At 39.1% G+C, this 21,437-nt stretch overlaps 1 protein-coding gene across 3 annotated transcripts in view; it reads right to left on the bottom strand.

Annotated features, from left to right (window-relative positions):
• The window catches only part of ANKRD46 (ankyrin repeat domain 46), a 52,693-nt gene that overhangs the window by 23,007 nt on the left and 8,249 nt on the right, over positions 1 to 21,437 (bottom strand). For 2 of the 3 annotated variants that reach the window (XM_054190925.1, XM_054190926.1), the window contains exons 2-3: positions 11,179 to 11,521; positions 9,707 to 9,865 (exon numbers count right to left, since the gene is read on the bottom strand). In XM_054190925.1, coding sequence (XP_054046900.1) covers positions 9,707 to 9,865; positions 11,179 to 11,489 — 470 coding nt within the window. In that variant the 5' untranslated portion in view covers positions 11,490 to 11,521. Of the gene's footprint in view, positions 1 to 1,840; positions 4,787 to 9,706; positions 9,866 to 11,178; positions 11,522 to 21,437 lie in introns of those variants that run through there. The other variant, XM_054190927.1, reaches the window with a different exon arrangement.

Genomic DNA, 21,437 nt, shown 5'->3' with positions numbered 1-21,437 from the left:
TGCTTTTTAGTTATGGCAATTTCCAGTAGATTTCCAATTCCCTTGGCAGTAATGAAGAACAATAGTTTAGTCTCCTCATAGTCATTAGGAAATATTGGTTGCTTAATGCTTAGTTACAACAGTGATTTACAGACTATAAATGCCTACAGCAGAGACACATTTTTCAGGGCTCTGCGCACAGACTGCTTCAGCTGCAACATCAGAGCGTTAGCTCTGCTTGGCGTAAGAGCACAGACTACACCAGAACACCGTCAGTCGGAGACATCTAGTTTTCATCTCAGATTTCTCTGGCGGTGTGACCCTGGGAGCGCTTCACTTCCTGGCAATAAATAGCAAAGAACTACCAATTAGTTGCATTTGGTGCCTAATACTGTATATTTTTAAAGTGTTTCTCCTCCAAGGCATTTGTAAGAGCAGTATAAAATATGCCAGGCAACACAAAATTCAGCTGAAGTACTTAAATATGTTGAAGATAACAGGTGCATCATACTACCCTGCAAGTGCAGGTACAGAATTATCTCCACTGTCACCAGAGATCAATTTCATAATATTAATAGAGATTCGAGATTCAAGATTCAACCGTATTTCAGCATTTACAAAGCTTACAGAGAACTGCAGGTCACGAAACTGCAAATGATGTTTGAACTCTTCCAGAAAACCGCAACACCGGGGATGAGAAATGTAGTAACAACTGGCAACAACAAATTCTGTAACATCTTGGATCACTTAAGAAATTTTCCAAAGTGTAGCCCAAATAACCATTCTACAAGGATTAATGTTGAAATGCAAGAAAAGAACACTGAATGAAGGAAAAGCATTCTGACCTAATTCTCACATCATTTAAGACTTATTTTAATTACCAATTCAAATATGAATCAAGTGACAATTTAACAAAGAGCTGGCTTCAGAAACAGGAACAACTTCAGAAACAAGATAACTTGTGTGTCAGCTGAAGAAGAAATCAGCTCTGTTAAAAGTCAGCTTCAGGTAATGTTTAAATCTAGGCTGGACTTTTCAAAATTCGGAATATGAAAACAGCCAATATTAACTTTTGGTGGTTTTTTTTTAGTTTGCAGGAGAGTTTTCATTTGCAATTTGCACTTTCTAGTACTATGTCAAAATGATGCTATTGAATTTCTGAATAAAGTACTTAATTTGCATTTTTCTAATGCATTATGACCAAACATATTGATTAGAAAAAGAGCTACCTAGCTAACTAACCCATCTACAATACACTGGTGAGTTCATTATTTTTACTTGCTTAAGATACTAAAACCAGCCAGAGACATTAGTTGACTCATGCTAAAACCAAACTCCAGATCAGCTGCAGATCCAGAAACCGCCTAGATCTTCTGTGTTAATACTTTAAAGTGAAACCATGTTCTTCCTCTCACAGGAGCTTTTCGTGATGATACACCGCACAGTGCCAGATCATGTCCAGTAATGAAATACCCGTTGTGGCAACCAGAAACACCACCTACCCGTGATAGTCACACAACAGATCATCCCCTTCTGCAGAGCACACTACCAATATGAGTGAAAACAGAAGCCCTGAAGATAAAAAGATATGGTACATGAACAAGTTATTATGAGGTAAGACAGGTGTCATCTTGCCACAGAATAAATGTGAGCACAGGGACAGGCCGCTGCAGAGCAGCCTCTGCGCACCCATGTTACACGCCGGTTTACCTTGCACTATCTTGTCCACCAAGTCGTTTTATTACACTGGAGAAAATCATGTCATCCTTCCATGATTGTTTTCTCTCTCAATTCCTTATTCTGGTTTAGCTCATTAGTCTGAGAACAGAATGAGATAAGAATCTGTCTTGGATTTGAAGAGCGTCTAGCAAAATGGAGTCCCTGGGTCAAGGTATCTAGACACCACCGCAATAATAAATAAATCTTATTGACCTACAGATAATCTAAACTGATCTATGTCATTATGCTGAAACAGTGAAACTCCCTATGACAACAGCTTCAAGAGGAAGCAGGCTAAAGTCCTCTTTCTGTTCCTGTAAGACACACTGTATTCCTTGAAACCTACTGTACAGGAGGTAAATCCATTCTTTAGAATCAACCTTTGAAAAGGAAGCCGTTCATGTTTATAGATATATCGAAAGACACAGCTGTTCTTTTCCAATAACAGAGGTATATACAGAACAACCCCCCCTTTTAGTCAGACATTTATCACATCCTTATTTCAAAGAGTAACAGTCATTACACAGTGAAGTTCTAACAGTGGGTTTCAAAAGCGACATACGTTAATTTGGAGTGCACACACGATTTTTCAAACCTTTTCAATGCACAGTTCTGAAACTGCTTATGCATAAGCAAAGTACAGCAAAGTACAGCAAAGCAGGAAAGGCTACTTAAGGCTCAAGCTTGGTCTTGTTGGTTATATTTTGTACCCCCTCATAGGTAATCTTAAATCTCGAGGGGCCTCTAGATCAACAGCTGAAATGCTTTCAATACCTGAAATCTTAGATAAGAGAGAGAGAGACAAACAGCAACTTCGATTCACTGACAATGCTGAAAATAAAGCTGGCAAATCTAAAGAAACCGTGCTCTACACCAACAGCGTGGGTTCCATTTCTCAGGGAGGGAACCTCCCCACTTCTGAAAAGCTCATTAGCAATGCACAACAAACTCAGTAAGATGGGTCAGTATCATTACCGCTGCACTAATGTAATAATAAAACAAAACATATTTACTACACATATTTATTTGTGGCATTCACCCATACTGAGAATACAATTACAAATTATGCAGACAATACACACGGAAAGACAACATCATTATTCAAAATACAGAGTATTATTAACAGAAATGTATTTCTTTAGAGAAGTAAATGTAATTTAGCTATACTATGAGTTTATATTTCTCTGTTCATGAACAGATGTACAATAATTGAAATATTCAGAGGAGGAGTATGCTCTGGTTTTTTGTTTTAGTTTTTTTAAGAGGCTTTCCTTTCTGTGGCATTGTGGATGCCAGAAAAGTATCATTTCATTAACTTCTAACTTAAGAAATGAGATCAGAATTATTCAGATGCAATTTAGAACGGGGCCCAGCTCAGTGAAGCCCATGTCACGCATCAAAACAAAGACAACGACCCTCCTCACTCAAATCCATGAACAAGAAAGAAGAATATACACGATACCAGAACAGTATGTAGTTACTTCTATCAATACTTACTGTAATTTATAATTTTATAAATGTTTGATGTTATTTAGTAACAATTTAGGAGTGGCTAAGTAAAAAAAAAAAAGATTCATTAGGTTTGCAGAATTAATTTTGTTTGGGATTTTCAAGGCAATGGCAACTAAGGGACTTAGATGTCTAATCAGCACGGAAGGAGAGAATCTGCTTTCTCTGAAAACTTCCAACTTAATATGTAGTACCTTTCTAGCCTTTGTAAGAGATTATTTTAACTGATTTATATCCCTAGGTTATTTACAAACAACGGATTTCACAGCTAAGTACCGAATGGGTCAAAATTTCATTTCATACAATGTTTCTAAATATTAACATTTTAACTACCTTTATTCTGCATACTCAGGAAATAATTCATAAGCCTGTAAGTGCTGTCTGAAAACATGTGAAATGGAAAACAATTCTAGAAAGGAATTCTATTCAATCAAGTCCTCTCCACAAACACGAAAACAATACAATTATATGGTTTAGTCTGGTCCTTGTGGGAGGAAGGAAAAGTTATCCTTCATGACATATTTCATAACGACAACGGCCTTACAGAACTGCTATATACAAAGCAAAACACCTAAATCACTTTTTAACCATCCTTACAAAGAAAGGTTTGCTTAGTAACATTTCAACAAAAAGGCAAAATTTTCAGCCTAAGGCTGAAACAAATTTACTTCAACAAAAAACAAACAGCTTTGTTCTACAGAATTTACTTCAGGCAGGTATTAACAACACCAAATTCATCTGGGGAAGAAACACGGCATTAACCTAATAAATAAAGGAATGATCTACACATTAAAGATACTGTCAAACTTGAACTATTTATCATTCTTTTTATAAACCAGCAGATAGGAAACTATGGGGAGGCACTAAAAGAACTATGAAGTTGCAGCTTATTACTGTCTATATTTCAGAATGCATTATTACATCATTCAGATTTCTTGAGGAGGGCTTTTAAAATAATGTTTTTCTTTCAACTGAAGCACACACAAAAATGCAACAATAGATTCACCTCTCTTCATAGGGAAAATAAGTCCAGTTTGGTTCTGTACTAGGATATATTTTTCATGCCCAGGAATTTAATATTCATTATGAAAGGTGTTTTCTAATCATAGTATGTTATCAGCAGAGAGGACTATCTTCACATCTTGCTTGCAAGTCAAGATAAGTCAGAGGTAGCTTAGGAATGCTTTAGAATTTAGTGTTTTACTTGAAATGAATTAATCCCTCTTTCAAAGGGGTTAATAATTAAGTACAAAAGGCAAACAGTATATACAGCTGCCACTGCCTGCACCAAGAGAATAATTCCAAGAAGCTCAAAATAAAATTAGAACATGGGAAAGCACGGTGCACTTCTTTGCATTTGCTTCAGTGCACCAGTTCAGGCTGGTTTTCTACAAAAGGAAGGACCCCGCTAACATAGTACGCGATTCCAAGCGACAGAAGAGCAATGACAATGATGAGGAGCAGCACCCTCCAGAAGCCCAGGTCTTCCACAAACTCTTGCCATGTCGTGCGGAAGCTGGAAAGAACTCCTTCACCTTGCTGTAGGTTTGGATTAAGGAGGGAATGGCTTTCCATCGCACTACAAAGCATTAAAGTTAAAAATACATCAGAGCAAAAGAATGCATCTTTAATTACGACAGTAATCCTACTAAGAGCCACTGAAACATTCTAAATTAAAAACTAAACCCACTTGCAGATTTATAGCATTGCCTCCACTAAATCAAGACAAAGCAGATCAGGAAAAGACTCCTAACTCTAAACTTAAGTTAGTTGAAAGGATGCGTTATTAACCTGTGTAAAGAGAATGATATTTGTATCTGTACAACTGCACCTTCTTTGCAGGCTTGCTACCTATTAGCCTTCAAAAGTCAGTCCCCATAATTCCTACCAAATATGGCTTAGTAAAATTTGACGGAACATAAGCTGAAACCTCAAGGGGCACAGCTCTTCTAAATAAAACAAAAAATTATGATTTAAAAATAAACTCTGATAAATAAAATGGAAACTTTAATCAATATAATTTAGATTCTGAACTCTGTAATGCTTTTTACTACTCTCCTGTGTGTCTTTGTTACAGAGGCCTCTTCTCTAGCACAAAAATATCACAGAAAACAATAAATTTGGATAACAAGAACTTCAGAAACTTTCTGATCTTCAAGACAAGTTGGCATCGCTATGTTTTGTGCCATATGGTGTTCAGCAGCTGCTTTGATGTTTTAGCATTCCACTACCAATCCATCAGGCCCCCTTAAATTGTCAGACTATAAATTAGGGACTGGAACTCTCACTTTTAAATGAGAAACAAATATAAAGTTAGAATGATGCAGTCATCTTGATGATGAATCGCCTTTAGAAAAAATGTAAGTTGTTTCAAATACTGCATGGCTTCTTCTGTTATTCTCCCTATTATGCTGGTTTCACAATTGGTTTATAACAGGAAACTTTCTCTGTTGCTATATGAAAAACCTCATGAAGAATAGGAAAACTTCTGCATTACTTGATTTCACTTATGTAAAATTTTAGCCATCTGCACGGTCCTACTACTTCTCACTTGAGTAAAATTACAGACACAGGTGTTTACAGGATCAGGCTCTGACAAGCACGAACCAACCTCGTGCACAATGATGTCAATAGCAGAAGGTAAGCAGAGAAAAAACAATTTGTTTCCTCCCTTCTGATTGCTTCCCGTTACCATATTCCTAGTTCTCTCTTATAGAAATAAAAAAAGAAAGCATTTCAGCGAAAAGTAATTTCCAAGACAAAACTAATTGTAGAAATGCTATTGTTCTTGGTGAAAATAACAAACTGACAAATGATTGTTATCAGAAAAAGGTCTCATTTATGAATATCTCTTCTCAGACTACACCACAGAAAACCTTCACGCTATTCATGTGGTATTTTTTCTTAGGAAGTACAGACACTGAAGAATAATTACCCTAAATTCCCATAGCTTGCTCAAGTATTGCAGTGTCACACGCAGAAGATTTAAGCGATTGCCTATTAAACGGCTTGACTTTTTTGTTTTTTAAATATTTACCTTACTGTAAAGCTATTTTTGCTTGCCCATAGCTGCAGGATTTAGTCATCTTCCTTGCTTATTATGATTTCCAAAGCAAAACAAAGGCTTTAATAAAAGACGGCCATTGGTGTAGGACAGAACTACTTATTAAGTACTAACTAGTTAATACATAACCACAGAGAGGTTAAATAAAAGTGGAATGTAATTTAAGTGCTCATTAAAATGCAAAGGGTACATAGAAAGCACTTTTGCTATTTTATATATCAGTCTGGAAAAGCGAAGCCTCTGGGGAGACCTTATAGCAGCCTTCCAGTACCTAAAGGGGGCCTACGGGAAGGATGGGGAGGGACTCTGGATCAGGGAGTGGAGTGATAGGACGAGGGATAACAGTTTCAAACTGAAAGAGGGTAGATTTAGATTGGATATCAGGAAGAAATTCTTTATTGTGAGGGTGGTGAGACACTGGAACAGGTTGCCCAGGGAAGCTGTGGCTGCCCCATCCCTGGAAGTGTTCAAGGCCAGGCTGGATGGGGCTTGAGCAGCCTGGTCTAGTGGGAGGTGTCCCTGCCCAGGGCAGGGGGGGGTGGAACTAGATGATCTTTAAGGTCCCTTCCAACCTAAACCATTCTGTGATTCTATGATTCTATATTACAACCCAATTAAAATCAATGTTATCCAAGATATTTTTTCTTATTACCAATTACATCTGCCTAAGAAATGGCAATGCAGCAAATGCGTCCCACGGAAGAGCTTGTGTCACACAGCCCAGACAGATGTGCTCTTCTGTTTCCAGCACAACGTGGAAGTTCACACATGGACGTGTTTGTGGGTGCCGTCGCAGGTCATGCTGGGCTGTGCAGACGGACAGATCAACTGCGCTGAAAGAGGGACAGAGCGAGCACAGGGCTGCTCCTCACGGGGAGGATGGCAAACAAGAGACAATAAATTTGAGTCGGGAACCTAGCTTTGGCCTCTGCTTCCAGAGCAGCAGCAACTGCATGTAATAAGGTGCAGAAAACTGAAGCCAGAGACTGTTTGTAGAAAGAGCAATCATTATTTCTCCATAGGTTCATACATAATGTAAGGGAGTTGGGGAGGGAGAGGACAGAAGACATTCATCTAAGTGTCTCTGAAATGTGAAAATAATACTAAGAGGGAGGAGTGAAACTGTGGAGGTCTGAAAAGCCAACTGTTACAAAGACATTATTTATTTACAAAGCAAACAGCATACAAGCTCACTTGCTTTTGCTGCTGTAGGCATCTGTTATTTGTTATTTTAAAAATAATGTATTTCAGACATTTTAAACACATTCACAAACAAGCCGGGTAATGCACTGTTTATGTCTCTGTGCCTCTCCCCAAGGACAGTTGCTCACTTCCTTGCCAAAGCAAACAATATAACATTTATGAAGGTCAAATAACAGAAAGGAAGCTATGTTCATTAAAGGGACACTATCAAATCAAAAATAGGAATTTAAATGGGGCTGAGCTGTTGGTCCATAAGTTTAAACAAAACCAACATGAACGCATTTCTAAGTGACAAGGAACTTTCAATAAAATTTAGTTAAGTCAGAAAGGTAATATGCACTAATTCTAATAACTTATACACAAGTCATTTTGAGAATAATATTAAATTTTCTATTTCAGGGCTTAACACAGTCTCCTGATGAGTTTTTCTTAATGTATACGAAAGAGCTTCCAATCTGCTCACTGAGAGTATTTTGCACTAATTTTGTCGGTTTCACCTTTTCTGTTTACTCAACTTAGATAACAACTCCATTTACACAGTTTAATTTTCACTTACAGTGAAGGCTGTGTACATTTTGACACAAACTCAACAATTATGTGACAAAACTCCCTGTCTTTTGTGATATAATGTTCCAGCAGTCACAGCTCATGATCATTATTAGACAATATAAAAAATTACAAATTTGAATAAATATACTAAAAGAGCAAGTATTCCAAACGACCTTGATATCCTGTTTCCAATATAAATTAAAAAACAAAACAAAACAGTACTGGAAAGATCTCTTGCATTATTAATCTCAGTCCCATGTTCTGTCATGTTTACTGGCAATTCAATGATTTCTGCAGGAGAATTAGCCTCCTTTGAAACCTGCAAGGCTTCTTGCCTCATCGAAATCCTACAAGAAGGCTGTCTTCAAAGCTCATCGTAAAAAAACACTCCCAATTTTCAATCACAAAAGTATTTGTGGTTTATCTGTACACTTTGGCTCTTGTGCTATCATCAGCTTTTGTCTTAAATGGTTATTCCACATTGTTCAAAATCAGTATTTCTTGTCAGCAACCACACATCTCAGCCTTCACTTTGACAGGCGAAAACGAGCTCTAGTTGCCTCCTTTTGCAAGGAGACACTCTGTTCCCTGGAGTGCTGCAGTAATGCTTCTCCATGCTTCGTAAAGGATAAATTAAACTTCTTTGAATGGGGCTAAACAGCATTATAAAACGTACTACACAGCAGATGTTAGCATTGCTTTTTACAATGGCACTGTTTCCTTTATGTAGTGGAAACTTTTTGATTTGCACATTCTAGGGCTTCATTGCCTTTTTCAGAGTAGCATCAGCTCCTGGAAATGACTAATACATCAAGTCTTTTCTCCTGTACTCTCATTTTCCACCGAGAAACTTCCATTTTACAGCATACAGCTTTAGGTAAATGAAGTTGCATTTTGTGCTATTGAATCACAATTTATTCCTATTAATTTCCTCTGCCTTGTCATCCCAGATTTATGTCTATGCCATTCCAATTTTCTTCTGGGTTGCCTGTATCTCACTTCTTAGAATCACCAACATGCTACTATTTCCCATGCCAGTATCATTTATGAAAATTTTAAATAAGCCCAGTCCCACAACCAGACCTTTAGGAATTCATTAGTAACTTCTTCTAATCCAATACTTTCCCTGAAATTGTCAGCAATATTCCTGAAATCTTCTATTCTCCTTTAAGCATCTCTTTAGCCACCATGAAATTCTTATTTTATTCTCCATGTTTTCCATGACTACTACCGATAAAAGTTTCATATATGGCACCATATCAAATCTTTAATTCAAGTTCAGATAGATAAAAAGTCTGCTATCCCTTCTTAGTATATACAATCCATTTTAATGAGAGGATGTTAGGTTAGCCTGTGATACTGCATTTTGCATTTCACTCCATTTTCCCTTTGGCTTTGTGATAAGTGGTAGAATATTTATTTTTGGGAGTCTGTAGTGGAAAATTAGTAATTATTTCTAAAAATTTCCACCATAAAATGAAAATATCAATAGAAAAAGATATCTTTTTCTTACATTTGATCTGTTTAAAGAGATTTCTCCAAAATTTAAAATTTTATTCTGATTTGGTCTGATAATACCAGGTGAAATGTGATATCTGTTCTGAGGAACAATCAAGTCAATCGCAAAAATGTAAAAGCCATAAATATTATTTCTTCTAGTAATTATTTTTGTTTTGTAAATACCTTTCGCTTTCAGCAGTTTGCATGGTTTCCAGCTTTGAGTGAGCTCCTCTGTTAAATCCTTTCACCTCTTGCTCCTCTAAAGATTCCAGCAGTCTAATCACATCTTTATTCACACCCCTTCGTTTTGCAAGGACAAGCGGTGTTGCACCTTGGTGATTGCTAAAATAACCCCACAAAAGGACATGGGAAGAAAAGAAACTTTTAATATAGAAATTTTGTAACAAGACAACCCAGCACAACACATTACAATCTAGTAAGTCCTCAGAACTATTTTCTGTCATATCAGACAGTAAGAAATTCCTGTCTACACAAGTTATAGCATAACTGACTACAGAAGAAAATCAGTATATTTAGGTTTGAAACTGCATAACGCTTTTTCCTCTCAAGAAAATCAAAATCCCTAGTACTCTAATTCAATTGGAATCTCTGTGTGTTATAACAAACAATAGATTTATGTCAATGTTCAAGATTAAGCCTAATTTCAAGAAAGGATTGTGCAATCTGGTTCCTCATAGTTCCTTTTTCCATGTGGGTATTAGGACATCAGGCAAAAATGAAATAAAATACACATGGTCCCTCCGCTACTATTAAAATAATATTGAATAGGACCAGAGCTGCCTTCAGACTAGGGATTTTCACCAGAGTTGTTTGAAATGAGAAACAAACAAAAAAAACCGCCTACAAATCACAACCCATAAAGAATCTGCTCTGCCTTATAACTAGTTTTGCTGAGTTGAAAACATTAATGAGGGACAGGTGAAAAAAGGACAGATTTAAAAACTCAAAGGTTTTGAAGTTACTACATGTTTTTGAAATGTGTTGTGACTATGCAGAAAGTTCCACAAACAAAATAATTCAGTTACTGCAGTGAAACAGCTAGTTATTTTGCAGCTTGAGAGCTTGCATCTGAGCACTGGCATCTGACAGCTGCTGGAAGCCAGAAGGAAAGAATACACAATATTTAAAAGAAGGGCTGAGTCACAGACTTTGAGGGAGGGGGGAAAACCCTGAAAGGCAGCATTGTTACCAAAGGAGTATGGGAATGAACTGACACACACTTACACTGTATTTTCTTTGTCTTATACAGTACAACAACTACAACAATAGAACTGTGGTGGAGAAAATTCTTTTTAAGTAGTCAATGTGATTTTTCTCTGGTGCCAACCACCCACACCTGGCTGTCTGGCCAAACCAGGATCGCAATGTCATCAGTGAGGCAGAATTAGATACAGCAGCCCTCACCAGCAGCTGCTATTTTTATTTGCTTTGCTTGTTGCACAGGCTAGCAGAAGTGGCCTCCTATTGTTTTCCTGCCTTCTAACTTTGTGTTTTCATTAAGTGATACCTAAAAAAAGTTGAATTGCAACAAATATAGCATTTCAGAAACAGCAGATTTATATGCAAGGCTCTGGCGACAGAAGAGTAATATATTATAAAATATGTGTTGTAAAAAAAACACAAAAGTGACTTACCAAATATCAATTTTAAGTCCATTAGAAACCAGGAACTGGATGGTATCCACATGCCCACAGAGGTGAAGGGCTGTGTTACCTTGGTAATCAGTGGCTAGTAGGTCAGCACCAAATTTATGCAAGAGCTGACAGATGTCTACGTTTCCTCTGGCTGCGGCGAGGTGAAGGCCAGTTCGGCCTCGGCTGTCACGAATATTTGGGTCGAAACCGCTCTCTAACAGTCGTTTGGAATAGTTAAAATCTCCATCAATGCAAGCCTGCAGCAGCGGCACATTTGTCTGGGAAGAGTCGTTCACAAACACGTAGGACATTGTTCTGATTCTCTCTGGAGTAGGTGACTAACCTGCAAGTAGAAGTGGGAAGAAATTATGGTGAAACCAGGTAACACAGTACAAATATTCAGTAGGCTGCTCAGGTTCCCAAACAAGAATGCAAACTAGCTCATAAACCAACTCTGAAATCTTCCCGTCTTACGTATTAACTTTGTGTTCTGCATTCCCTTCTGGTAATATGGAAAGAGCTCCTTTTAGTCGCGCTCACACCTCTGGAAACAGCAGCAAAGCTTTATCATTACATAAAACTGGTAAGATCGATGCCACAAACGCCAAACAGGTGATTAGCTTTCACCTACTAAGAGATCACATGTACCAGTACTGATATTAAAGGGCAAAACACTAGATCAGAAATGAAAAGGAGAACCACCTTTCATAAATTGGGAAACTATAAACAATTCAGTTGACAGATACAGTGACGCTAACTGCAGTTCTTGCTAGCTATAAGCAAAGCTACTCCAGTGGGATTAGCACCATCTGAATTTGAACTTTGACGCACAAAGTACAGTCAGTTGCTGAAATTGCTTGATTACTGTAAATACTAATTCCTTCATTCTGCAAGAAATAAATTTTTCAATACTCTCTGCAGAACATTATTTTATAGTAGCACAATGGTAAAATCAAGTACAGAGCTATTCTGGGTTCAACTAGAACCCCAATATGGAGAAGCACAAATGTAGTTTCCACGGCTTAATACTAAATAAAGGATTTTCTATATCAGGACCTAAAGGAGGAAGACAAATGTTGTTTTACCCTATATTTCTTGATATAGAACATTTCATGAACTATGATTTACTTTTTGCAGAAGAATATTTTAAGGATGAGTCAAATAACGAGCATATGATGACACTGTGTGCTTACGGGACACAGAAAAGATGACTTGAAAACAATAAGGAATAAAAGAGAATGACTATGCAAGAGGACGGTAAAATGTGTGTGAGGCAATGGTAAGAAGAAATGAAAACATCTAGGAGACTGGACAGCAAAGCATTGCACTGCCTCAGAGAGGAGATAAAAAAGAAAAAAAAATAATCACATAAACCAGTAAAAATCCTCACAAGAAATCTCAATACAGACATGACACAGTTCAAGTGACAGGAAGGAAAAGTGATTTTACTAGATAAGCTTTGAATGGAAACTGAACTGAAACTTCACTTGAAACAGTGTATTTCACTTGCCCAGGGTTTGTGTTTTGGGCTCATGACGTAGCAGTGTTCTGACTAACTATGTGAACCTCTCATTAAGACTGCTATACGCAGATTTAAATTTTCTCATCTATATAAGGTATCCTTCCACACCAGTGCACTCATTCAGCCGGGAGAATGGAAACATGGCCAGGAGCCAAAGAACTTGATTTAAAACCTCTCCTTTTTTTGAGAGTTTATAATGCCTGTATTTTATAGCTCTTTCCCCACGTTTTAGATCAAATTCAAGATCAAAGTACCTACAGAAGTAATTTCAAAATGTTTACACACTGGTCTGATTAACAGCTGTAGCATTTGGGGCTGTTGAGGTTAATAAATCATATTCAAACTTCACTAGTTTGTATTTCCTATCTGGACAAATCCTGCTACATGTATCAACACTGCCTAGTTTCCCAGTGCAGGAATGCACAACTTTTTTTCTTTCTTGGACCCAGAAGAGAAAGAGATCGGAATAACTTCTAGTCCTGGTATCTGTACAAGGAATGATTTTAAGCAGAGTACATTCCCCTCGGCTGCGAGGACGTCTTCGAGCACGTGATGGTCTATCACTGGCTCAAGCACCCTCTTCCACAATCATTCCAATAGCAAAAGGCCAGTTCACTGATGTACAGTAAAACTTTTCATGCAAGACTGGTGTCATTTAGGGCACTAACAGATTTCCTATAACCCTACACAAAAAGAAAGGACAATGTACTTATTCACATTTCCAATGAATATGTTACAAAACCCCCGGATGTTGCAAAGCTATGATTCCCACTGACAGCAGTTTCAGTTTTCTTGCCCATTTCCCACCCAAATCATAAATCACGGAATCACGGAATCACGGAATCTTCAGAGTTGGAAGGGACCTCTAGAGATCATCTAGTCCAACTCCCCTGCTAGAGCAGGATTGCCTAAAGCACATCCCTCAGGGCTGCATCCAGGCAGGTCTTGAAAATCTCCAGAGAAGGGGACTCCACAACCTCCCTGGGCAGCCTGTTCCAGTGCTCTGTCACCCTCACTGTAAAGAAGTTTTTCCGTGTATTTGAACGGAACTTCCTATGTTCTAGCTTGTGCCCATTGCCCCTTGTCCTGTCGCTGGGAACCATTGAAAAGAGCCTGGCTCCATCCTCCTTAAACCCACCCTTTAGGTACTTGTAAACATCAATCAGGTCCCCCCTCAACCTTCTCTTCTCCAGGCTAAAGAGTCCCAGCTCTTTCAGCCTTTCCTCATAAGGGAGGTGCTCCAGTCCCACAATCATCTTGGTTGCCCTTCGCTGGACTCGCTCCAGTAGTTCCCTGTCCCTCTTGAACTGGGGAGCCCAGAACTGGACACAGTACTCCAGTTGTGGCCTCACCAGTGCAGAGTAGAGGGGGAGAATGACCTCCCTCGACCTACTGGCCACAGTCTTCCCTATGCAGCCCAGGATGCCATTGGCCTTCTTGGCGACAAGGGCACACTGCTGGCTCACGGATAATTTGCTGTCTACCAGGACCCCCAGGTCCTTCTCCTCAGAGCTGCTTCCCAGCATGTCCGCCCCTAACCTATACTGGTGTTTGGCATTCTTCCTTCCCAGGTGCAGGACCCTACACTTGCTTTTGTAATGATACAAAAGCAATGATACAAATGATACAAATGATACAAATGATACAAGAATGTTTCTTTAACTCTGCTAGTCCAACCTTTGCTGAGAAAAATAAAAAATACAGAAACTGGGCCCAGTTTCTGTACAATGTGATTGTGACCTTTACATTATGCACTAAATCTTCCCTAAAGCAAGATCATAAATCATTTAAAAACCTCCAATTATCAGCCATAGTAACAGCGTATTAACAGCACAAAACCCTTTTACTTGATAAAAAGATCATGGTTCGCTTGTAAAATAATATTTGAGTGTTTAAACCTCTTTAATAAAACAAGGCCTAACATAAATCAACAACAAAAAACTATACTGGAAGAGAAATACGCTATTTGAGAAACAGTATGGCATACTCTGTTAAATGTAAACTAAAGTTTATATTTTCATTCCAGACGTGAAAGTCTGGTAAAGCCTTACAGAATTCCCCCTCACTTCACATACAACTCTGATGAAACATCAGCTAATCATACCAGAGAAAAATCCGTCACCACTTTATCTTCTGAGGAAAGGAAGCACAAAGATCAGCAGTTATCAGAAAATGTAACTGAAAGTAATTCTGATTCAGAATTTATTATTGCTAGAATCTTTTAGAATTGATCTCTGAAGTGCAGAAAACTAAAGTGAAACCTTAGTATTTCACAGTAAGAAAGAAATAAACCCCAACAAATCCTTCTTCCCAACACTTGAAAATTGTGGCCCACGCAAATGCATTCAAACACGAAAAAAATCTGGACCATCTGGTTTGATTTATCTTTGTGATTAAAAAGATTTTTTTCTACAAACACAAATTTATTTCACATATGGCTACCTAACCTATGTCAGATATGAGCTGCATACAAAGCTGAACTATATGCCATCTTTAAAATGCCAGTCCCCAAATGATATGTTCTTGTCTCAAATTTAACCCAATTCAGCAAAATTCCCTGTCTAACAAAGCTCAGGAAAAAACCTACAATAGTCGACTTAATTAGATATTTTTGAATAAACAAACTGTGGTTACATTTCTGTCCACAGTATGTATCAAAAAGCTTATTGCTGTAATGAATATCTACTGCAGTGGATTTAGAAACAAAACTCCAAAGCATTAAGGCATTCTCTTTCAACAGCTTCTGGAAGGTGAATAAAAACTCTGAACCTGCCTAAAAGCTGGTACACCTACCATTAAGCATTAATTTCACAGGCACAAATTAGGACAAACGGACTTGCATTAGTAACAAGACACAGAAGTATTGCAAAATGAGCATTCTGAATATCCCTATAAATTACTACTACTGGAGTTAAATAAATCTAATTTGGTTCAGTAAGTGAGTGTTTCTAAAAATGCCTCACCATCTACTGAAAATGTATCTTATAAATTACACTTTTGTTAAAAAAAAAAAGTTTCACTGTTAAATAACTTGGTACTTTGATAGAAAATTAGTTTTGTGAAAAAAAATAAATTCAAAGACGTCCTCCCAAGCAAGGAGGATTCCCATTAAAAGGCATAATATAAGAATATATTTTCCCTGAATTTATACAACACGGATATCGCCTGAGCACAGTGTACTTTTACTAATAATTTTAGAAATTATGGTGTAAGCCCCTTCTTCAATGACACACGTGGGCTAGTACAGGATAAGAAAATCTAATTGAACTGTTCTGTTTTCAAAAGAAATGCTTATATTAAGTGATTCTGTAAGAAGCATTTACTTTTATTTATTAGAAGACAGTTGTCTCCCAGTGTACAATGGTAATTCAGTGCCACAGGCTGATCTGTTGTATAACACGTTCACACCTGCAGAAGCCAGGAGCGATCTTGAATAATTCAAACCATAAGGCCAGTTGCCACTTCTGTTGCTTCGTACCGAATCACAGAACCACAGAATGGTTTAGGTTGGAAGGGACCTTAAAGACCATCTAGTTCCAATCCCCCTGCCATGGGCAGGGACACCTCCCACTAGACCAGGCTGCTCAAAGCCCCATCCAGCCTGGCCTTGAACACTTCCAGGGATGGGGCACCCACAGCTTCCCTGGGCAACCTGGGCCAGTGTCTCAGCACTCCCACAATAAAGAATTTCTTCCTGATATCCAATCTAAATTTACCCTCTTTCAGTTTGAAGCTGTTACCCTGTGTCCTGTCATTACACTCCCTGATCAAGAGTCCCTCCCCATCCTTCCTGTAGACCCCCTTTAGGTACTGGAAGGCCGCTGTAAGGTCTCCCCGCAGCCTTCTCTTCTCCAGGCTGAACAACCCCAACTCTCTCAGCCTGTCCTCATAGCGGAGGTGCTCCAACCCTCTGATGATCTTCGTGGCCCTCTGCTGGACCCGTTCCAACAGATCCATGTCCTTCTTCTGCTGAGGACTCCAGAACTGGACACAGTACTCCAGGTGGGGTCTCACCAGAGCAGAGTAGGTGGGCAGAATCACCTCCCTTGACCTGCTGGTCATGCTTCTTTTGATGCAGCCCAGGATGCGGTTGGCTTTCCGGGCTGCAAGTGCACACTGACGGCTCATGTTGAGCTTCTTGTCTACCAGTACCCCCAAGTCCTTCTCCTCAGGGCTGCTCTCAAGCCATTCTTAAATGAGTCCTAAACTTGCACTAACTGTGGGCAGTTTTATGTTACAGTAAATATGTGCTTCTGTCTCTGCCTTCTCAGAGACAAGTAACAATAGACACCAATACCAAATACCAAGACCAAATAGCTCCAGAAAAAGGAGAGAACACCTAGATTGTGAGACGGAATCACTAACGGGATCCATCTCTCCACTACAAAAATCTTCATGAACTTGACAAGTTGTAATTAATCACCCAGTCACTGCTACGTAGGATATACCAGTTCTGCAAAACTACAGTATTTCCAAGAACATTCAGAAAAACTGAAGTAATTGTCCCTATTTTAAAACAACACGTCAGGACAACGGAACAATATCAAATTGCTCAGTACTTGATATTTCTCAATATTAATACACACTTTGACATTTAAAACCTAACCTTCAGTAAGACTACCACTAGAGAAACTGCCAGCAACAAGAACTGGAAACTAAAACAAAACCAAGAAACAGCAACATCCCTCACCCTGCGCCAGCAAAACACACAACATGCATCACTTGTAAAATCTACATTTGCCAACTCCCTCATGGCAAACAGCTTCCTCTCTCAGTAACACACTTTGAGAGTGGCAGTGGGTTGCAGAGCTCTTCCTCCTCAGTCTTTGAATTAAAATACGTTCCAGTACTTTGCTTAAACTGTAGGCCCATGATCTCCGAAGGCAAAGTTTTCCTGGTCAAATGGGATTGTTCCCTTAAAAACACTATGCTCTCTTTGGATATACAAGATGAAATTTTTAAAAAGGTATACTTTAATAATTAAAATAAGAAAACCAAACCACATTACCTTGCTTGTGTATCCTCTGAACACTGATCAGATGCTGAAATGCAAACCCAGCAATATTATTCTCTTTCCCTTTCTAGATAGGCTGAGGGAGAAATTCCTCGGTAAGTTTTCATGCACACTTGTATTCATGTGTAAGTTACTAAGTCATTTAACTGAATAAATGTTGTATTTAGTAATAAATCACACAATCAATTATCCTTTCTGTTTACCAACCGGAACGGAATTTTATTGCTCCACTAACGTGGATCCGCTGCTAAAAGCAGCAGCTCAGATTCAGTACAGCACAACAGCTGTTTTACACACAGCTGCATTTTGCAGCATTTTCCCTTCCTAACTGTAGTTATTTTTTCAACAGTTCCTGGATCCAAGGTATCACAGCAGGTTCCTCTGACCTGCCTGTCCTTTCATGTCTCCAGCCAGACACATGGGTTAGTGGCAATACAAGAACATCACTGATGCCATTCGTTTTTGGTCATTCCCATTCCCTTCTGCATACATGAGACATAGATATATATTCTTCTGATGTCAGGACCATCCTGTAAGTAGAAACTTTGGTGCACTGCATATACATAGTGCTTTGCACATACAGGCTACAAGGTGCTTTATGAAAAAAAAATAGAATAATTATTGCTGCTCTTTTATGGATCAGCAGATAATGGCATTGAACAACAGGGTGCTCTGCTCATCATTGTACAGTATGTCAACATTACAAGATAAAAAATAAAAAAGATCTCAAATGCTAATCCAGGGTTGCAGAATACTTCCCCAGATAATATAGTACATTCATTGTGTATTTATGTACACAAAATAAAGTAATGATAGGAAATAAATCATTCTTTTAAGACACCTTTATTGACAAGCAGATTCACGAATATTTTATCCTCACTACACTTAACTGGTAATCCAGTTGCATTACATGTTTCAGTGCACTTCTATTAAATATAGATTTAAGTATTTTTGAACCTTGCTTGTTTTCCATCTTCCGTGAAAGAACTATTTCAGAAGAAAGGCAATTTACGGATTTCTTCAAATCATCTGTAACTTTAATTCCCCACAACTGGCTCAGGTATATCAGTAAGTAACTGCAGTATTTCCCTGATCATTGTGGTAAGTTGGAATACATCTGCTTTTATACAAAGTTATCAAATCACTTACATCAGTCATAATTATCAACCTCTTCACAAACCTTTACTCAAACTCCTTTTGTTTCTCCTAGGAACCTGTATGTTGGCCAAGAAACTATTAAGCGTTGTTTTGTTGGTGGTTTATTTGTTTTTCAACAGACTAGAGAGAATTTATTCCACTCCTAATGAAGTGTTTGTGTTTGAATTTGCTGCAGACCTTGAAGCAGTCTTCTGGAAAAGCCGACAAGGGTACCTGAGGAGCAAGGGATGGCTGATCGCCTGCGGTTGTCAGCTGCCGCAGCAGGTACCACGCTGGTGTCTGGACGCACAGTGCCACCGCGTGGAACGACAAACCCCTGTCCGGCTGAAGGGAAGGGACGGTGAGGTGGGTAACCCTGGACTCACACAGACTGCTTTGTCTACATTTTGTGGTGTTTTCCTATTTTCCTGGGAAGGAAATGTTGGAAGGCCTGAAAATAAGATTTTATAAAACTTGATAAAAAAGAATTCTGATATCCAAACTGCTATTCCCTTGTGGCATAAGCAGCAATCTCATTGAAGCTCTCATCCTGTATTAATGAAATGAGGACTTTGATATGTGTTTGAGTTCTGAAGACTAAGGTGTTTCCTTTAAAAAAGTAGGCATTTATGCCTGTTTCTTAAAAAAACCCAAAACCTAAAACTGGAACACCACCCCACACCCCCGCCGGCCAAAGTCTAGTCCTTCCCTAGACAACCAAGAAGTCTGAGATGACAAGTTTACTAAAATGGGAAAAACTTTCTGCATGCAGCAGGAATCATCAGAAGTCAGAGATTAGTCACCTTTATTCCAGCAATAAAGCAAATGTAAAAGTAACCATAGCAGATCCCTGCAAAGGTCCATTTAAGCCTAGTATCATTTTTCAAATGGTGGCCAAAAGCCAGGAAAAAAAAGTAGAATAGGGCAAGCATTCCTAAGTGTTTTTCCCATTCAAAATCTTTCTCAGCTGGATGTGGTTCCTTGGTATTTAGCATCCCTCAGTGTAACCCCCCTGTGAGTTTGCCTATTCTCCTCTCCAATGCATATACTTTTAATATTCACATCATACTTTGGCAAGTTCTCCAGCTCAATTACCTGTGAAGAATCCCATCTTTTGATCTTGCTGAAATGGGGCTTTGTTAGCTTCACTTGTGGACCCCCAGCTCTCCTGCCAGAAGAATGGACAGTTGACCCCTGGCCATTCTTTGCATGCCACTCATGATTCCATGGGCCTTCCTCACATCCTCCTCAGACATCCCTTTCCAGGACAAATTTTGGGTCACAGCTTTCCTGATCATTCCTCATATGGAAGGGGCTCTGTGTCTTTGACACTGTTTTGCTTCTCTGAATCTTGCTCATGCTTACTATATGCTTTCTGAGCTGGGGGATGGAGCGGGAGAACCACACAGGGTGTTTGAGGTGAACCATGGATTAACACAGTGCCCTGACAAGATTCTTTGGTTTGTTCTTTATTTGTTTCCCAATAATATTTACTATCTGATTTACCTTTTTGACTGCTGTTGAGCATTGTGGTTACATTTTCATGGAACCATTTATCATAGCTACAAAATACCACCCATTACTGAGAGCCCAGTATTTGACATGGTACGTTAGGATTCTTTTTACGCTTTCTGAATCACTCTACCTACAGTGAATTCATGAGCCATTACGTTACATTATCCAGTTACTCAGTCTTACAGGATCCTTCTGCAGCTTTTCATAGTTGACGTTATTGTTGGACTCAATGATCCATATGGATCCCTTCCAACTCGAGCTATTCTATGATTCTGTGCCACCGGTGAACACTATCACCTTCTTGCTCGCTGCCTTTTCTAGGCTGTTCATGGAAATTCTAACAGTTCGGAATCCAGAACCAAACCCTGCAGAACTAGAATTCTTCCACTGAAAGGACTGACCTTAGGTTCACAGAAACTGCTGTCCTGGATCAGACTGATTCAGCTTGCCCAGCACTCTGCTTTCAACAGTGGCAATCAGAGATCGTACTTTGGGAAAGCACATGAGCTGGGCTGCTTTCTGCAGCCTGTTCTCCAAACACACCACAGCAGCCGCTGCTGTTACATCGGGGACCTCCCTGATCAGGCCTTTAACAGCCCCTCAACAGTCTTCTTCATGAGTTTTTCTAATCCCTTCCTGAACCTGCCTGTGCTCTCTGCCTCCACAGGTTCCCCTGTCACCCCTGCTGAAGTCCTTCCCTATATCCATCTGAAACCGCCCTCCCACCAGCCCCAGCAAGCAACCCCCATTCTAGTGCTGCAAGACTGGACAAATAACTCTCACCTTATCCACTGCCTTCATTTCATAAATCTCAATCACATCCCAGGCATCTCCTCTCTAATGTGAGCAACTCTGGCTTTCCTGTCATAAGGAAGGTCATCCCCATGGCTCTTTTGGTTGCCCTTCTCTAACCACCTATATCCTTCATAAGCAGAAACCAGAACCACACACTCTGCTCCAGATATGGGTGCACCAAACTGGAGCAGCAAAATGGTGCTGTCTTCTTCTCAGTAGCCCCACTGAGGACAGTCCCCATTTTCCTGGCTTTCTGGCTGCCACGGCAAACTGAGC

This window comes from Rissa tridactyla, chromosome 2, assembly GCF_028500815.1.
Source record: "Rissa tridactyla isolate bRisTri1 chromosome 2, bRisTri1.patW.cur.20221130, whole genome shotgun sequence".
NCBI classification, from domain to species: domain Eukaryota; kingdom Metazoa; phylum Chordata; class Aves; order Charadriiformes; family Laridae; genus Rissa; species Rissa tridactyla.
This window is presented reverse-complemented; position numbering and strand designations above follow the sequence as displayed.